Below are 19,094 nucleotides of genomic sequence, written 5' to 3'. Positions count from 1 at the left end.
CGACAAATCGGACAACTTAATTCGAGGTACACTCGTGAACGCTTCCAAACACCGTAGCATCTTTCTGTCATTCTGTCACGTCTCCAGTACCTATTCTACACAACCGACCGGAACCACTTCGCTTGCCACGACTTAAGATCACACGACCAATTGCAGCAGTTCTACAGTCGAGCCCCGTGGTGAAGCGTGTGCTCAGAAACCGAAAGTTCAAACAACCGAATCGTGATCAGACAGAGTTTTTTACTCTGCCTTTTAACCTAGAATTCACCTCTCGACAGTATGGAGGTCTACCAGAAATAACGTGCGGTTCGGATTTCACATTAAACTGCAGATCTACTTCCTGACCAATTAACTGGGGTATGTCAGGGGCGAGCGATTCACAAAGTGGCATCCCGACGGAAGACTAGCATCCGGCCATCGAGCCACGCGAAATAATTATTATAGTGGTCCTCAGCAATCTGTAGCACTAAAGAGATAGTAGTGTGCCCTTTTAAGAGGTGACTAACATTTTGTCCAGTGAGTTCATATAAAGAATGGAATAGAGGGACTTTTCTTTCTCTCCATAATCATAAATGATTCTGCTCTACAGCACGGCACAGTCAGGTATACAATTTTTTGTGAAGAGGGAATACACTCGTACGAGGACGACTTACGGAATTTTGGTCGTGCCCAATAAAATGAGTACCTCGTACCCTTCTAAAAGCCGAGGAACAACGTTTTCAGAGACAGGTTTCTAATTTATTCAGGAGCATACCAAATCACTAACCCCCTTGTGGGTACTTTCTTTGGGAAACTTCTACACCTCAGTAAGTGTTGACAACAAGTAATTTTTTTGTTTTTCCATGTCTAGTTGTTCCTAATGAAATACTGTGTGCCACTGTAAGCTGCACAGTCAGCGTTGCCACTCTACTGTAGCGTGTGCCTCTGGACGTTGCCGAGTTTCTCAGTCAAACCTTTCAGTGGTACCCTGTCTGACAGACCGGCCACTCTGCACACGAACCTACTGCACATGCCGGCACTCTCACAAAATTGCAGCACTGGCATATGTACGGTCTTTGCAATTTTCGAGGCCTTTAACTAGGTTACTTGCCGAGTGGTAGTTATAACACTGTACAAAGGAAAGAACCCTCACTTACAGTTCAGGATATTTCCCAACTTTTGGGGCTCTGCAGGATTTGCTTCACAAAACCACACATTACATTCTGAAAGCTTCTCTATTAGAACTGTTCTTCGCACAACGAATAACGGAGAGCGCAAAATTTTTGTCGTAACTGCACTCGGTTCCGAAGTTTGTCGACAGCTGTCTTTCGCTGTTACCACTCGGTGGTGTACATTAAATTTGCCTTTTACTTAGACAAAAACTGTGCCACACCTGTAGCGTAAGATAAGGTAACTGAGAGCGAGATAATAGTCACTATCTAAACGAGAAGTATATTATAGAAGACAATTAAATTTTTACTAAATATACGACTAATTTTCAAACATTAATAATATAGAAATTACAATTGATGTACATATAGTGTGAAAATTTACCAGTATTTCTAGGGTCACACAAACACGCTCAATCTTAACTGTTTTGCTACTACAGAAGTGCTCTCCGCATTCCGTGCTGAGCGCAGCTTCGTCGTAGCCGTAATGCTCGTCAAATGCTCCTACCTAAGCTGGGAGCTGCATTCCAGCCACTATAAAATACTTATCGTCCAATTTTAAGAAAACTATTATGTGAAAAAAATTGACTTTTGCATATCTTACAGTCCGATATCTTCACTTGATAGAAAACTGTATTTCTTTTTGTTATTTGTCATAGTTATTGGGCTGCATCCAGTTAAGTAAAACAGTGCACAAGATTTTAAAGAGTTTGAAGAGGTAAAAATGCAGTGCAAAAACTTTTCGTACGGTTCATTTTAGGCCAGACACTGATATTTATGAAGTGTAATTAAGATACCAAAATTTTATTTCAACTGAGAACAGAATGATATGTCATTTTGTTCTCAAGTGCAGCAGAAGGTAGCGCGATGTGTCCACTTCTGTCCCTGCACGACGCGAATCGAGTGGTCTTATGTTGTAACTGCAGCTCCCCGTGCTCCTCTAGCTCGTGCGAGCTTCCCCGTCTCCGAAAAACTACTGCGACCTACATCATTCTCGACCTATTTGCTGTATTCGTCTCTCGGTCTCTCTACGATTTTTACCTCCCGCACTTCCTTCCGGTACTAAATTGACGATCCCTCGACATCTCGGAAAGTGTCCTATCGACCGATCCGTTCTTCTGGTCTGGTTGTGCCACAAATTCCTCGTCTTCCCGACAAATTCCTCTTGTCCCCAATTCCATTCGGTACCTCTCATTAGTTGCACAATCAATCCGTCTAATCTTCAGTACTCTTCTGTGGCACCACATTTCAAAAGCTTCAATTCTCTCTTTGTCTAAACTGTTTACTGTTCACGTTTCACTTCCACACATGGCTACATTACAGCCAAATACCTTCAGAAAAGACCTCCTAGTACTTAAATCTATAACAAATGTCTCTTCTTCAGAAACTATTTTCTTGCCATTGCCAGCCTACATTTTATATCCTCTCTACTTCAGCCATTATCGGTTACTCTGCTGCCCGAATAGCGAAACACACCAACTACTTTTAAGTGTCTCACTTCCTAGTCTAATTCCCTTAGCACCACCTGATTTAATTCTACTACATTCCATTATCCTCACTTTGCTTCGGTCGAATTTTTTTTTTACGTCTGTCCTTCGAGAGAGACACTGTCCGTGCCATTCGACTGCTCTTCCGAGTACTTTGCTGTCTCGGACAGAATTACAATAATGTCGGCAAACCTCAAAGTTTTTATTTCTGCTCCTTGGACTTTAATTCCTTCTCCAAATTTTTCTTTTGTTTCCTTTACTGCTTTTTCAGTATACATATTGAATGACATTGGGGATAGGCTACAATCCTGTCTCACTCCCTTCTCAACTACTGATTCCCTTTCTTTCATGCCCCTCAACTCATACAACTGCCATCTGGTTGTTTCTGTACAAGTTGTAAATAGCCTTTTCCTCCTTGTATTTTAGCTGTGCTACCTTCAGAATTTCAAAGCTTTCTCTAAGTCCACAAATGCTACGAACATACGTTTATCTTTCCTTAACATATCTTCTGACGGGAAGTCGTAGGGTGAGTACTGCCTCACATGTTCCTGCATTTCTCCAGAATCCAAAATATTTTCTCCGAGGTGGGCTTCTACCAGTTTTTTCATTCTTCTATAGAGAATTCGTGTTAGTATTTGCGGCCGTGACTTATCAAACTGATTGATTTTCACACCTGTCAGGACTTGGTTTCTTTGGAATTGGAATTATTACATTCTTCTTTAAATCTGAGGGTATTTCACCTGTCTCGTACATCTCACACACCGAATAAGAGTTTTGTCATGGCTGGCTCTACCGAGGCTATCAGTATATACGGTGGAATATCGTCTACTCCTGGGGCCTTGTTTTGACCTACATCTTTCAGAGCTTTGTCAAATTCTTCTCATCTTCATCTGTGTCCACTTTCCTTTGTATAATATTGCTGTCACATTGATCTCCCTTATATAGACCCTCCATATACTACTCCTACCTTTCAGCTTTCCCTCCTTTGGTTAGGACTGGTTTACCATCTGAGGTCTTGACGTTCATACAGCTGCTTCTCTTTTCCCCAACGACCTCTTTGATTTTCCTGCAGGCAGTATTTATCTTTCCCAGAGTGAAGTATGCTTCTAAAGCCTTACCTTTGTCCTCGAGCCATTCCTGCTTAGCAATTTTGCACTTCTTGTCAATCTCTATTTTTTAAACGTTTATCTTCCCTATCACCTGCTTCATTTGACGGATTTTTAAATTTTCTCCTTTCATCAATTAAATTCAATATCTCTTGTATTATCCAAGGATTCGTACTTGGCCTTGTCTTTTTACCTATTTGATCCACTGCTGCCTTCACTATTTCATCTCTTCTACTGTGTTTCTTTCACCTGTTCTAGTCAACCGTTATGTAACGCTCCCTCTGAAGCCCTCAACAACCTCTGGTTCTTTCATCTTATCCAGGTCCCATCTTAATTTCCTACTTTTTTCCAATTTCTTCAATTTTAATCTGTAATTCATAACCACTAAATTGTGGTCGGAGTCCACATTTGTTCCTGGAAAAACCTTACAATTTAAAATCTGGTTCCTAAATCTCCGTCTAATCTTGATACAATCATCCTGAAACCTTCCGGTGTGCGTAGGTCTCTTGCAAGTATACAACCTTCTTTGATGATTCTTAAACTAAGTCTTAGCAATGATTAAATTATGCTCTGTGCAAAATCCTACCGGGTGGCTTCCTCTTGCAATCCTTTCTCCCAGTCCATATTGACCTACTATTTTTCGTTCTCTTACTATCAAATTCCAGTCACCCGTCACGATAAAATTTTCATCTCCTTTAACTATCTAAATAATTTCTTTTATCTTCAATCTCCTCATCTTACGTGGAGCTAGCTGACAAGTAAACTTGTACTACTGTGGTAATCACGGAACTGATGAAGCAGTTACTACGTTGGAAAATCTTTAAAAATTCAGTTTCACAACACGTCAGCAAAAGATGACTAATCACTGTATAATTGGTTCACTACAATTGCAATCACACAACTGTTGTGTCAGGAACAAAACTGTGACAGTGAGAAAGTGCTTATTGTCAAAGAATGAGTGGAGCACGTCTAATCAGTAGTTGTAGTAGAAGGAAGATGGTTAGTTAAATCGGAAGAAAAATTCACACAAGAAAAAAATAAACAAACAGAGTCTGTAACGCAAGACGAAGAAGAAGAAGAAGAAGAAGAAACAATAAAATACTGAGGTAGAATTTCTGCTCAGTACTTACCTTCAAGAGGCAAAGTGCTCAGTAAAGTTGGCACACACATTTGAAAGCACATCTTTGGTGTGTATTAGTTTCTTTCCCAGGGAAGAAAGAGGGACAGGCTAGAAAGGACAGGGTAGGTCACTCAGACCCAGAGATGAAAGCGACACACCTTACGTTGGGCGCAGGGGTGACAAAAGATCAATAATAAAAATAAACATTATCTTTTTTGTTAAACAGCACAGAGCGTTGTTTTTGTGTATTTTGGGAGGTAGAGTGGGTCATATCAGGGGGAGTAAGTTCTACGAAGGCAGTCGCGAGTCCTCGAGCATCTCGAGGGCCCTAGTGCTCCGAGCATTTTCCGAGAGTCCAGACGGAAGGAAGAGTTTCGTACGCCGAGGTTGCGGCGCTCGTGCCACAGTGCAGTTTACGATTTGTCGTACTGTACGTAACGTATCTGCTGCTGTAGTTACGTGAGCCAGTAAAAGAGACAGGTTACAGCTCCCGACAGACCACCGCGCCGACCGGACCCGGAGTGAGGTAAAGCTCTGACAGCAGGCAACCTCTGCCCCCGTGTGACAGCCGATCGGAAGGAGTCCCGTATCAGATTTGGCCCCGACACGTGTAACAGTCGGTGTTAATATTTAATGTACGATTGATTAAAACACTAATCTGACAATACCTGTAATGACGTGTTAATCATTACAATATCATTTATTAAGCACTGACTCACAAAAGTTAACAGAACAATCAGACCTCCATTACAGATACCGGCGGTACGAGCTGAACTGCAGAGGAAGTGTCTCCCGAACTGGCAGGTGGAGAGCAGTCGGTCACAGTCACGTACTCATCTCGGAGAAGTCACCGGATATCTCGGAGAAGTCACCGGACGACCTCCGCAATGTGAACACGTACCGATTGTGAACGTTTATTTTCATTTAATTTGAGTGATTTATAGTACAATTTTGCCTCAGAAATGCTAGTTTTGACTTAAGAGACAAGAAAGTAATTGTAGCAGATTAATATTTAATATCTGTGGTGCTCGAGGTATTATAACTGTACTCTACAATCGTCACAGTGATTTATGGGTTTAGACTGGTTCACACACAGGGTCGGTTGCATTATACTGATCAGTTTTTCCTTGTTTTACTCAGAAGAATAAATACAGTGGCATCACATTTTCTTAATGACTCAGAATATTACTGCAGTGCATAGTAGCAATCCCAAAAGGCACATTGAATTTTAACGATCAAAATAGTACATCAGAAGCTGTGACTTTCGGAAAAGAAATCTAACAGAGACAACGAAACTGTTACAGGACGAAGGAGGTAAGAGGGCCCCTATCGAGTAACGGGTGACACACTGAGTGCAGAGTGCTAGGATTTACTCAAACAGTTTACCTGACACAGCTCTCCACATCAAACTTCACGTAAGCGGAAACTTACGGTGTCGCATATTTAGATGCGGTAACCTAGCCGAACAGTTAGCGTCACTGCCCGGTGTGTGAAAGAATTCGAGTTCATTTCACAGTGTCACCACAGATTTTTTTAGGAGGTACGAAAGTCTCAAATGGAGTCCACTCGGCCTCGTGAAGTCAGACGAGGAGTTGCTCAAATAGAGAAGCCACACCACTGTCGGGATTCATCTGCAGGCAGTAACGGCCAGAGAGACTGGCGACACACTCGCCACACGTCCCACAGTCGTCTACTGCTCTCACCTCGTAAGCTGCAGTCGGCCAGTCGGAACGTGCCCGAGTCCTAATCTGCGAGTGGCGTTTACGTTTAACGTGTCGCAGCAGGAAGATCTCACGTCGGTAAATTAAATTTCATTTATTTTCGAGAGGGGGAAATGCATGGACGAGTGACACAGTAGAGGAGTTACTGTCAACCGAAAGGACTACGACAGAGCAGTGTGCCGTCAGGTCACAGGTACCTCGAGTGAAATTCGGAAGGAACGAAGATTAGCATTTTAACGTCCCGTCAACAACGAGGTCTCGGAAATGGAGAACTAGCTCGAAAATGGAAAGGTGAGGAAGGAAATTGACTGTGCTCTTTCAGAGTAACCAACTAGGCACCTGCCTAAAGCAATTTACGGAATTCACGGAAAACTTAAGTCGGGACAGGCAGAATGTAATTCGAACCGTCGCCCTCCCGAATGCACCTACGGTGTGCTAATTACTGCACCACCTAACTCGGTCAGTACAATTATTAGTTTCTTCGGTATTTTTCGGGAAGGATTGAGAGGCAATGCTGAAAGTGAAGACTCCCTGCAACATATAATGTGACAGAGTTTTTGATCGTACGTCACCTGTGCCACTCGAGCAACACGAGGTAAATATTCTGTCTCTCAGAGGCGAGCGTCGGCCAGCTGTATTGTCTCACTGTAACGGCACAGTTACAAAAGGAGAAAAAACGAGGGCGGCAGGGGAGGAACGGACACGACCGTCCCGAGAATCGCGACGCGCGTTACCGACTCACTCGAAGTAGATGACGGTGGGGAAGCCGGTGATGTTGTACTTCTGACGGAGGACCGCGTTCTCCGGGCGGTTGACGTCCACGGCCGCCAGCGTGGCGACGCCCCTGAGCTCCGACGCGGCCGCCGCGTAGTCCGGCTTCAGCTGCTTGCAGAAGCCGCACCAGGGGGCGTAGAACAGCACCAGCATCTGCCGCGGGCCGTCCCTACGCTGCAGCACCTTCTGGAGAGCCTGTGAGACACGGCACGGTTCTCCTAGTCTGCCCTTCCGGAACACAGGCGACCTAACAGCTCAAATAAAATGTGCGTCAAAATATTGTCACAAGGGGTATTCAAAAAGTAACTGTCACCTACTAATATTTAAATATTAAATACCGATTGTCCCAATTACGACCGTCCCAAAAACGAAATTATCATCTTCCGTACTCGACCTTACCTCTTTTTCTGCCAGTCAATCACTGCCAAAAATCCAATCCACAGTCAAAGAGTCAGGAATCAAAACCAACACGTCAAAATGTCTGTTTAAATTCTTGCACCTAATGAGCGCCCGTATAGTAACAGCGTAACTTCTGTGCCCAGCTGCTGTAATGATATGTAAACTACTGACAGGGAAAATAGGTACCTCTCCTATTTCATCAATCTGTTCATACAAACTTTTGGAGATCACTACAGTATCACTACCAGAATCTAAAATTGCCGTCATTTTCTGACTTACACTAAGTTCAGTCACCAGATTCGACACTTCATCTACACGTGTGTATCTTCTGTCAGTAGTTCAGCACTAATATCTTTAGTTTCATGTTTAATTGTTTGTATTCTCCTGTTTGACCCATTAGATTGTGTGGGTCTCGTCCAAAACTACTTCTAGTTTACCAGGCATTGCACGCATCTCCGAGTGGTGAACGATCCCGAACTCTTCCGCTGTCTACTGTCTGCCGGTTACGCCTACCAAAACCATTTTCTCTCCTCTCACTGTTTCAAATTTGGTCATCACTATGCCGGTAATTCCTCCACGCAGGTCACTGTGTTGCTGGTGATTGCCGTGTTATTGGCCCCACAACTGATATTTGTAATTATCTTGCCTGATTTCTTGGAAATTGTTGATTATGATGAGCCAAATTTCACTCTGATCCCCTCAGCATTCATTCACAATAAGTCATCAAACGTTCACAATGCTAACTTTATTTACTTTCCACAGCAAACGCATTATCAAAACTACGATCAAATTGTCATCACCAACCCGATCATCACGATAACGATTGCCCCCCCCCCCCCCCCAGTATTTTTGAAGAAAGTCACACATCGACCCCTCCCGCACGGCAAATAATTTCTCTTTTGTCCTTCTTTTTCATGTGAGAACACTTATTGACACCATCAGAGACATCACCATATCCAATTCAGCAAACTTTGCAGGCTTCAACATAGTCTACATGTCCACCGACGTACCTATAATACACACGCTTCGAATAATAAAAAATAACTTAATGCGTCCAAAAAAGCTAAGTAATGTAGAAACCTATGAGCTAATGGGGCTGCTTGAGTTAGTGCTATCGCACAATTACTTTATCTTCAACAACAAAATATATATTCAAATGTTGGTCTAGCAATGGGCAGTTAGCCCTCTTGCTGACATGTACTTCAATGACTTAGAAATCAAATTCTTTAAAGCAGACCAAATAGGAAAGGAAAAACGCATTTATTATAAACACTAAATTGCTATATGATGGGACAGCCACTGATGTTGACACCTCAGCTGATAACTTAATAATGTTCATCCAAAAATACAGTTTACAGTACAACATCAAACTCAACATGGAATCAACTTTCTTGACCTAAATATAATACACCACAACAATAAACATAAATTTCAAATATATAGGACACCTACCATATCAGATGTCATAATTAACAATACATCACGCCACTCAAATCAGCATAAACTAGCATTCTTTAAATCAGCACTCAACCAAATAAACAAAATTCAAGCTGAACCTACTATAAAAATCAATGAAATAAGTATTTTAAAAACAATATCATCAAACAATATTTATGATGCAACCATAATTGATACACTGGATGTCAAAATGAAATCAGATAAAACAATACGAACAAGCCAGCCCTCAGCAGCAGAAGAAACCAAATAAGTCTGTATGTCCTTTCACGATAACATGTCGTACAAACTCGCTAAGCTGTTCGAACCACACAATGTTAAAATAAGTTTTCACACAAACAACAGAATACAAAACAAAATAGTCCACATTACTACGAGAGCCATCACACCCTTTCACAAATCTGGCATACATAAATTAAGGTGTGATAGGTGCTCCTGCTACTACATAGGGCAAACTCCATCTAAACAACTTAAGTAGGTCAAAGTTTGCCGCCCATCTCACAGAAAATAAACATTCCGTTACAGACAAAAAACCAACCTCTGTATCCTACACGCTGTAGTCGAGGGAATAATGATGGATCTTCTTGAACAATTAGAGATTTTTCATCCACAAACCTAAATCACCATACACCATTTTAAATGAACAGACAGAATTAGCAAATAACCCCTTCTTTCAGAATTTTAAAGACTCTTTAAACTTGAAGAACTAAACTGTCGTCATCCACAAACTCTCTCTCTCTCTCTCTCTCTCTCTCTCTCTCTCTCTCTCTCTCTCTCTCTCCCTCCAACCCACCCCCACTCTCACAGTCTCTCTCCCTCTCTCCTCTCATTCAAACCCCCCCCCCCCCCTTATTAATTGTAAATTAACCACTAACCTGATAACCTCAGAATTGTATGGCCACTTCAACCAATATATCACGGAAGAAAATAGCTGTTAAAAATAATCCTAACACCAGTACTCTTAACTGTAATAGAAATATCATCTAAAAATGTAGTTTCATACATCTTGTAAATTGCACATATTAATTTTCAGCTCAATTATTACTAATTTAAGTTAATTTGGCATCTATATTTCCTGTAAGTAAGATATAACCCTCACCAGTGTGTGTTAACCAACAACTTGTCTGGTTCAACACGAGATATTTGAGCCTGTAGTTTAATCACACTCTCCGGTTTTTAAAACACGGAAGTTGGTGCCTGTGGCAAAGTCTGTTAATTGTAGTGTGTAAAAGCAATTAAAACACAAATACTGTTTTCCAATGTGCTACACATAACAAATATATACCTGCAGCATCTACTATCCGTAAGTAACACCTTTCAAGTAGAACTTATACTGTAAATATTTCGTGAAAGTGTACCACGTGTAGCACTTACTTGCTGTTGTTTTCTATCTTGCCTCAGATACATAACAAGCCTCACAAACCTACAACAAAAAAGGCACTGTACGTGTATATGTACCATCTGATGAGGAGCTACTAGGGAACTAAAACTGATCACAGTTTACTGAAATACATCTATTAAAAAGGCAAGTGGTTGTGGTAATTACTGAAAACCTTTCCATAATCCACATTATTTGCACCTCCCTTATACTGTCAGTGCCTTAATAACTAGTATACAATATTATGAAAAGGACAGATTGCTACTCACCATATACTGGAAGTGCCGAGTTGCAGACAGGCACAACAAAATGACTGCTAAACAGGTAAGCTTTCAGTCAAAAATCCACCCCCCCCCCCCCCCCCCCCCCCACAAACACACGCACACAGAGAAATGTGACTCCCACACACACAACCACTTGCCACTGTCTCTGACTGCCAAGGAAGTCTGATCTCGGCAGGCAGGCACAGTGGGTATGAGAGTTGCGCGTGTGTGTGTGTGTGTGTGTGTGTGTGTGTGTGTGTAGGGAAGGATGGGAAAGGAAGTCAGCCGTGCACTTTCAAAGGGACCATCCCAGCATTTGCCTGAAGCAATTTGGGGAAATCACACCTATCATTTTCATAATACACCACATATCGGCAACTTAAATAATCTACAAGTGCTCTAATAACATTTCACACGTGGCAGTGCTGATAGTTAACATATTAACTCTGTTCTTTCAAAGTTAGACAACAACTGAAAAATACTGACCGAAGTGCAACTGCACAGGAGTTCACCCATCGATTACCGGATGCGAGAACAACAACTCTACAGCTTAACTGCAAAACCAGAAGTGACTTTAGATCCTTACATCTCGAGTACTCGCTACAGATTAAGACCTAAGAACTATATAGCTTAACAGCTCTACAACGAATGACTCACTGAATGAACAAACTGAACGACACAGTGCCCATATCGAATACTTGCCACAGACCGATTCGGAACGGCACACATCAAATCTCAACTACACAGTAGTTGTGGCTTCGTGCATGAAATCTATATAAAGATGTGCGTAGTTTAGAAGTAACAAAATGGTAAAATACGAGGTAAATAGATCTTCAATAATATTATAAAAAAACAGAAAATTAAGTAATACATATACACTTTATACAATGAAGTAATTTGGTTTAATTTATAAGCAGTACAATCAAGAAATGGCAACAAACTTAGGTCGGTTAGTCAGTTTAAAAGAGGGAGAGGAAGGAACCAAATTGCGAGGTCATCGGTCTCTTATTCCCGGTAAAATAATTACACGAGGGAAAGAAGAAAAGAAATGAGTCGTACAGCACAATAACAGGAGAAAGGAAAAACCAGAAGAATGACAGAAAGACAACCAGCACTACCGTGGACAAAACAGGAAAAGAAAACCACAGAGAGAAGCAAGAATCAGGTAGAAGGGGTAAAAACAAGAGAGCAGACGACTGTGGCTGGCCGACCACGAGAATAAAAGGGAAAAGCCGGCCTGTCCGCGACACATTAAAACATCCATCCTAAAAGCATTAGAGTGGAGAAGACAAAGGGACAGAGGACACGGGCTAAAACTCGTATAGAACGGTAAAACCCACTGTCACGTATAAAATGTAAAGCTAAATTAGTTGTTAATGGCAAAGAGTCCAGAAACAGGGCAGCCAAAGAAGGGCCGCTCACCAAGATATGCGCCACTGTCAGCTGGACACCACACCGACACCGAGGTGGGTCATCGCAGCGCAGGAGGTAGCCGTGTGTCACCCAGGCGTGGCCAATGCAGAACCGACAGGGAACCACAGAGTCCTCGCAAGAGGCCCGCACGGAGGACTGCCACACATTTGTAGTCTCCTTAATGACACGAAGTTTGTCTTGTGTGAAGAAGTTACAGCATTCCGTCTCCCAAAGCTGAAAACCCTTGCGGAGCAGTACCGAACGCAGGTCAGTCGCACAGAAGCCGATCCCCGTAAGCAGTTTCCACGTAGCCTTTTCGGCCAGCCTGTCGGCTACTTCGTCGCCTGGGATTCTGACGTGACCTGGGGCCCAGACAAACACGTCCAAACCACTGGACCGTTGCAGGACACAGATGGACTCCCGGACGGTCACTACCAAAGGATGACGAGGGTAGCAACAGTCGATAGCTCGTAGGCTGCTCGAGGTGTCAGTACACAGAAGAAACGACTCCACGGGGCACGAACAGATGTGCTCAATTGCACGAGATACAGCCACCACCTCAGCAGTGAAAACACTGCAGCCACCGAGCAAAGAATGCCGTTCGGTACGTCCTCCACGAATAAACGCAAAGCCGACACGAGCGTCGGCCGCCGAGCTGTCGGTGTAAACCACTTCTTCGCGGCCTCGGTACAGGTCGAGAATCGAGGGGAAGTAGCAGTGGAGAGCCGCGTGGTTAACCGAGTCCTCAGGGACACGTGAAAGGTCCAGGCGAAGCTGTGGCCTAGGTATACACGACGGAGGTGTACGTGAACGGACCTCGAGTATAGGTGGTAAAGGCAAGGACTCCAGCTCGGAAAGAACGGATCGGACACGAACTGCAACCGGAAGCCCCGATCTGGGCTGACGGTGTGGGAGACGAACAGCCGTGGGTGGGAAAAGGAGACGGTAATTCAGATGTGCGGGAGAACTACAGACCTAAGAAACTTAACTGGCCACTAGTTGTGCACGCCTAGCCTGCAATGGGGGGACTCCGGCCTCCACTAGGACGCCAGTCATCGGACTCGTCCTAAAAGCTCCCGTCACTACGCGAATGCCACAGTGGTGCACCGGGTGGAGTAAACGCAATGCAGAGGGTGCTGCCGAACCGTAAACCAGACCCCACAGTTAATACGGGATCGAACAAGGGTTCTGTAGAGCTGCAGCAGCGTAGAACGATCTGCACACCAGTCGGTGTTGCTCAGGCGGCAGAGGGCACCGAGGTGCTGCCATCACTTCCACTTAAGCTGACGAAGGTGAGGAAGCTGAGTCAATCGGGCATCAAAAATCAGTCCTAAGCATCAATACGTCTCCACTACAGTGAGTGGATCGTCATTAAGGTAAAGTTCCGGTTCCAGACGAACGCCGACAGAAGTGCATAACACACGACTTTGCGGCTGAAAACTGGAAACTGTGGGCTAGAGCCCACGACTGTGCCTCGTGGACGGCTCCCTGTAGGCGCTGCTCAGCAGCACCGGTACTGGTGTAGCAATACGAAATGCAGAAGTCATCTGCATACAGAGAGGGTGAGACGGACTGCCCGAGAGCTGCTGCTAGACCATTAATGGCCACTAAAAATAGAGGCACTCAATACAGAGCCCTGCGGGACCCCATTCTCCCGGATATGGGGGGGAACTACGGGAGGCACCTACTCGGCACGGAAAGTAGAGAGCGACAGGAAATTCTGGATAAATATCGGGGGCGGGCCTCAGAGACCCCACTCGTATAATGTGGCAATTATATGTCACCAGACGGCAACCAGGTCTCGGCATCTGGAAAAGGCTGTTCGGATGGCAGACTCGAGGGACACAAGATTATCAGTGGTAGAGTGACCCAGGAGGAAGCCGACCTGACATGCAGCCAGTAGACCACGTGACTCCAGGACCCGACCCGACAGCTGTCCACATCGAGCGGGTTTTTACCGGGTTTGAGCACTGTAACGACGGTGCTCTTCCGCCACTGCTACGGAAATACACCATCGCACCAGATCCGGTTGTAGATGATGAGGAGATGTCGCTTGTAGTCAGATGAGAGATGTTTAATCGTCTTACTGCGGATCCGATCTGGCCCGAGAGCTGTGTCGGGGCAGTGTTCGAGGGCACTGCGGAGCTCCGACTCTGTACTGTGTAGTACTTAGGTACCATTTTATGAGAGAGAAGTTTCAAAGTGCACTGTGTATTAGAAAACCCACCATTTTCTGGAAACTCAAATTCTCTAAATGAATTATTTCACAAGTTAACGTGTCACTCTACGTAAGTTATGAGTGCTGATCTAGAAGTAAGGTTCCCCCCCATTTTTACAAAGAGAGAACATTGTTTACTCTCATAGAAAGTTACATCATTGGAAAGAAGAAACTGAGCTCTATTTTTTCTACACAACTCCCACGTTTTCCTACACATTTTTGTAGACGATGCTCTAATTTCTGTATCCCCAGGTCATAGAACTCTGCTGCCAACCCGCCGAGGATGTGTTTCACCACTCCTTTGACTCGATCGTCGCTCCGAATGAATTAGCCACTCGAGTGCTCCTTTAACTTTGGGAACAAGTGATAATCACTGAGCACGAGGTCCGGAGTGTAAAGTGTGTGGACCACGACAGTCCAATCAAAATTTGTCAAAGTTCCCGGGTTGGCAGGAAACGTGAGGACGGACATTTCGCGAACCGGCGTTACACCTTCTGTCAGTTGTCCTCTCCGACAGTTACGGATAGCTTGCCTGCATTTTCGTAGTATTGCACAATAAGTGTCCGATTCGATCGATGTCTCAGGTTCCACGAAATCTTATCACCAGTATCCCCTTACGATCCCATAACACAGTGGCCACGACTGTCAGAAGAAGGAGATTGTCGGAACCCCGAGTGACGCCACTGTCTGAACTTTTCTTTCGTTTTGGGAGTGAAATTAAACACCCACGTATCGTATCCCGTTACAACGGAGTCCGACAATCTTTCCTTATCTCCTCGACACTTTTGAAGAAACTGGCAAGCACAGTGAAGACATTTCTCCTAGTGTTCTGCAGTCGGCACGTGCAGTACCCATCGAGTGCAACAACTTTTCCATCAAAGCTCTTTCACCTGTACCGTAATAACTCTAGGAATCCGAGGAACAAATTCACAGACGGTAATCCACCCGTTTGGAAGCACTCCGTGTCGGACCATCTCGATAAGCAACTCCGGAAATGAAGCTCTTCTACTCCGTACTTCATCGTGGACCACCTTCCGACCGTCACTAAACTCTCTGCGCCATTTTCAGACGTGTCAAACAGATGTACACTCTTAGCCATACAATTGTTCTGACTGACGAATATCCGCTGGTGGTTTCATTTTCACGTGCAAAAACCGAATCACGGAACAAATCTCGTACTTGACGTGAGGAAAAATGGTCACCTCCCTCCACTGCGGACAGCTGCCCAGCCAGTACCGAGCAGTGCAGCGAAGCACGGCCGCGCGGAATCGCGAGTTGGGGAACAGCTGCGCACAGCAGTTTTGACAGATTTCAACTCTTTGGGAACCTTACTTCTGGATTAAGCCTTGTGTACAGGGTGAGTCCGTGATTATGTTGCAGATTTTCAGGTGTGACGGAGAAGAATAATGATCAGTTTGAGGTAAGGGTCCCTGATCAACTTTTAGAGGTGGTAGTACAGACCAAAAACAAGAAAAGGTCTAGTAAATACGGGCTCTAAAATGCGTAAATCTTCAACACTGTGAAACTAATCTCTCCTACATTTGAGGGTACTTAATGAGAGTAGCTGTATGGGAAGTTTGTTGGAAAAGTAAAGAGAGACTGACTTAATAAACCAGGTCTGCAAACAAATGGTAATGAGATGGGGAGCTATTAATATCAATGGGGGCTACTCTGGGAAGAAGGTAGAGCTGGCAGAGGCTGCAAGTAAGATGGGGCTGGACGTTTTAGCTGTTAGTGACATTCGGGTAAGGGGTGAGAAAGAAGAGGAAGTGGGAGAATACAAGGTCTACCTGTCAGGAGTCAAAGCAGGAATAGCACAATGGGATGTAGGGCTTTACATCAGGAAAGAAATGGAACCCAGCATAGTTGCAATAAGGTATGTAAACGAACGACTGATGTGGATAGATCTGACAGTGTCTAGCAAGAAAATTAGAATTGTGTCAGTATATTCGAATTGTGAAGGGACAGATCAAGATAAGATGGATAGTTTTTATGATGCACTCAGTGATGTAGTTGGTAGAGTAAAGGACAAGGACAGTGTCCTGCTCACGGGTGATTTTAATGCCAGGATTGGAAATCGAACAGAAAGGTATGAAAAGGTTTTGGGTAAATTTGGAGAGGATATGGAGGCCAACAGGAACGGGAAACAACTCTTGGATTTCTGTGCCAGTATGGGCTTAGTAATCACAAACTCCTTTTTTAAACATAAGAACATTCACCGGTATACTTGGGAAGGCAGGGGAACCAGATCTGTCATTGACTATATAACAACAGATCAGGAATTCAGGAAGGCTGTGAGGGACACACGTGTATTCAGGGGATTCTTTGATGACACTGATCATTATTTAATCTGCAGTGAAATTGGGATTGTGAGGCCGAAAGTGCAGGAGGGCAGGTCCATATGTAGGAGGATAAGAGTGGAGAAACTTCAGGATAAGGAAATCAGGCACAAGTACATAACAGCGATCTCAGAAAGGTACCAGTTAGTTGAATGTAGTCAATTACAGTCATTGGAAAAGGAATGGACAAGGTACAGGGACACAGTACTAGAAGTGGCTAAAGAATGTCTTGGAACAGTAGTGTGTAAAGGTAGGATGAAGCAAACAGCTTGGTGGAATGACACAGTCAAGACAGCCTGTAAAAGGAAAAAGAAGGCGTATAAAAAATGGCTACATACTAGAACTCAGGTAGACAGAGAAAGTTATGTTGAAGAAGGAAACAAAGCCAAACAGATAATTGCAGCATCCAAGAAGAAATATTGGGAAGACTTTGGAAACAGGTTGGAGACTATGGGTCAAGCTGCTGGAAAACCATTCTGGAGTGTAATTAGCAGTCTTCGAAAGAAGGAAATGACAAGTATTTTGGACAGGTCAGGAAAACTGCTGGTGAATCCTGTGGATGCCTTGGGCAGATGGAGGGAATACTCTGAAGAGTTGCTCAATGTAGGTGAAAATACGACCAGTAATGTTTCAGATTTCGAGGTAGAATGGGATAGGAATGATGATGGAAATAGGATCACATTTGAGGAAGTGTAGAAAATGGTCAATAGATTGCATTGCAATAAAGCAGCTTGGGTGGATGAAATTAAGTCGGAACTCATCAAATACAGTGGAATGTCAGGTCTTAAATGGCTACACAGGGTAATTGAAATGGCCTGGGAGTCGGGACAGGTTCCATCAGATTGGACAAAAAGCAGTAATCACACCAATCTTTAAAAATGGAAACAGAAAAGATTGTAACAACTACAGAGGTATTTCTTTAATCAGCGTTGTGGGTAAAATCTTCACAGGTATTGTCGAAAGGAAAATGCGAGTATTAGTTAAGGACCAATTGGATGAAAATCAGCGTGGGTTTAGGCCTCTTAGAGGTTGTCAGGATCAGATCTTTAGCTTACGGCAAATAATGGAGAAGTGTTACGAGTGGAACAGGGAATTGTATCTATGCTTTATAGATCTAGAAAAGGCATATGACCGGGTTCCTAGGAGGAAGTTATTGTCTGTTCTACAAGATTATGGAATAGGAGGCAAAATTTTGCAAGCAATTAAAAGTCTTTACATGGACAGTCAGGCAGCAGTTAGAGCTGACGGTAAATTGAGTTCACGGTTCAGAGTAGTTTCATGGGTAAGACAAGGCTGCAACCTGTCTCCGCTGTTGTTCATATTATTTATGGATCATATGTTGAAAACAATAGACTGGCTGGGTGAGATTAAGATATGTGAACACAAAATAAACAGTCTCGCATATGCGGATGACTTAGTTGTGATGGCAATTTCGATTGAAAGTTTGCAAAGTAATATTTCAGAGCTAGATCAGAAATGTAAGGACTATGGTATGAAGATTAGCATCTCCAAAACAAAAGTAATGTCAGTGGGAAAGAAATATAAACGGATTGAGTGCCAAATAAGAGGAACAAAGTTAGAACAGGTGGACGGTTTCAAGTACTTAGGATGCATATTCTCACAGGATGGCAACATACTGAAAGAACAGTGAGCACTAAGCTACGATCTACTCTCTTCTGCAAGAAGGAAGTCAGTACCGAGACTAAGTTATCTGTGCACCGTTCAATCTTTCGACCAACTTTGTTGTACGGGAGCGAAAGCTGCGTGGATTCAGGTTACCTTATCGACAAGGTTGAGGTTACGGACATGAAAGTAGCTAGGATGATTGCAGGTACTAGTAGATGGGAACAATGGCAGGAGGGTGTCCACAATGAGGAAATCAAAGAAAAACTGGGAATGAACTCCATAGATGTAGCAGTCAGGGCGAACAGGCTTAGATGGTGGTGTCATGTTACATGCATGGGAGAAGCAAGGTTACCCAAGAGACTCATGGGTTCAGCAGTAGAGGGTAGGAGGAGTCGGGGGAGACCAAGGAGAAGGTACCTGGATTCGGTTAAGAATGATTTTGAAGTAATAGGCCTAACATCGGAAGAGGCACCAATGTTAGCACTGAATAGGGAATCATGGAGGAATTTTATAAGGGGAGCTATGCTCCAGACTGAACGCTGAAAGGCATAATCAGTCTTAAATGATGATGATGATGATGATCTTCACTGTTTCTGCAACAATGTTCTGACCAGTTTTGCATAGCACAGGGTATCAGTACCATCTCT

The 19,094-nt window shown here is 43.7% G+C and overlaps 1 protein-coding gene across 1 annotated transcript in view; it reads right to left on the bottom strand.

Moving 5' to 3' along the window:
* Positions 1 to 19,094, bottom strand: part of LOC126428076 (protein disulfide-isomerase A5) — a 139,998-nt gene that overhangs the window by 46,777 nt on the left and 74,127 nt on the right. Inside the window, exon 4 of the mRNA XM_050089965.1 lies at positions 7,325 to 7,551. Within this exon, the coding sequence (XP_049945922.1) occupies positions 7,325 to 7,551 (227 nt within the window). The remainder of the gene's footprint in view (positions 1 to 7,324; positions 7,552 to 19,094) is intronic.

This window comes from Schistocerca serialis, chromosome 12, assembly GCF_023864345.2.
Source record: "Schistocerca serialis cubense isolate TAMUIC-IGC-003099 chromosome 12, iqSchSeri2.2, whole genome shotgun sequence".
Taxonomy (NCBI): domain Eukaryota; kingdom Metazoa; phylum Arthropoda; class Insecta; order Orthoptera; family Acrididae; genus Schistocerca; species Schistocerca serialis.
Note: the sequence above shows the minus strand (reverse complement) of the source record. Positions and strands in the feature narration are given on the sequence as shown.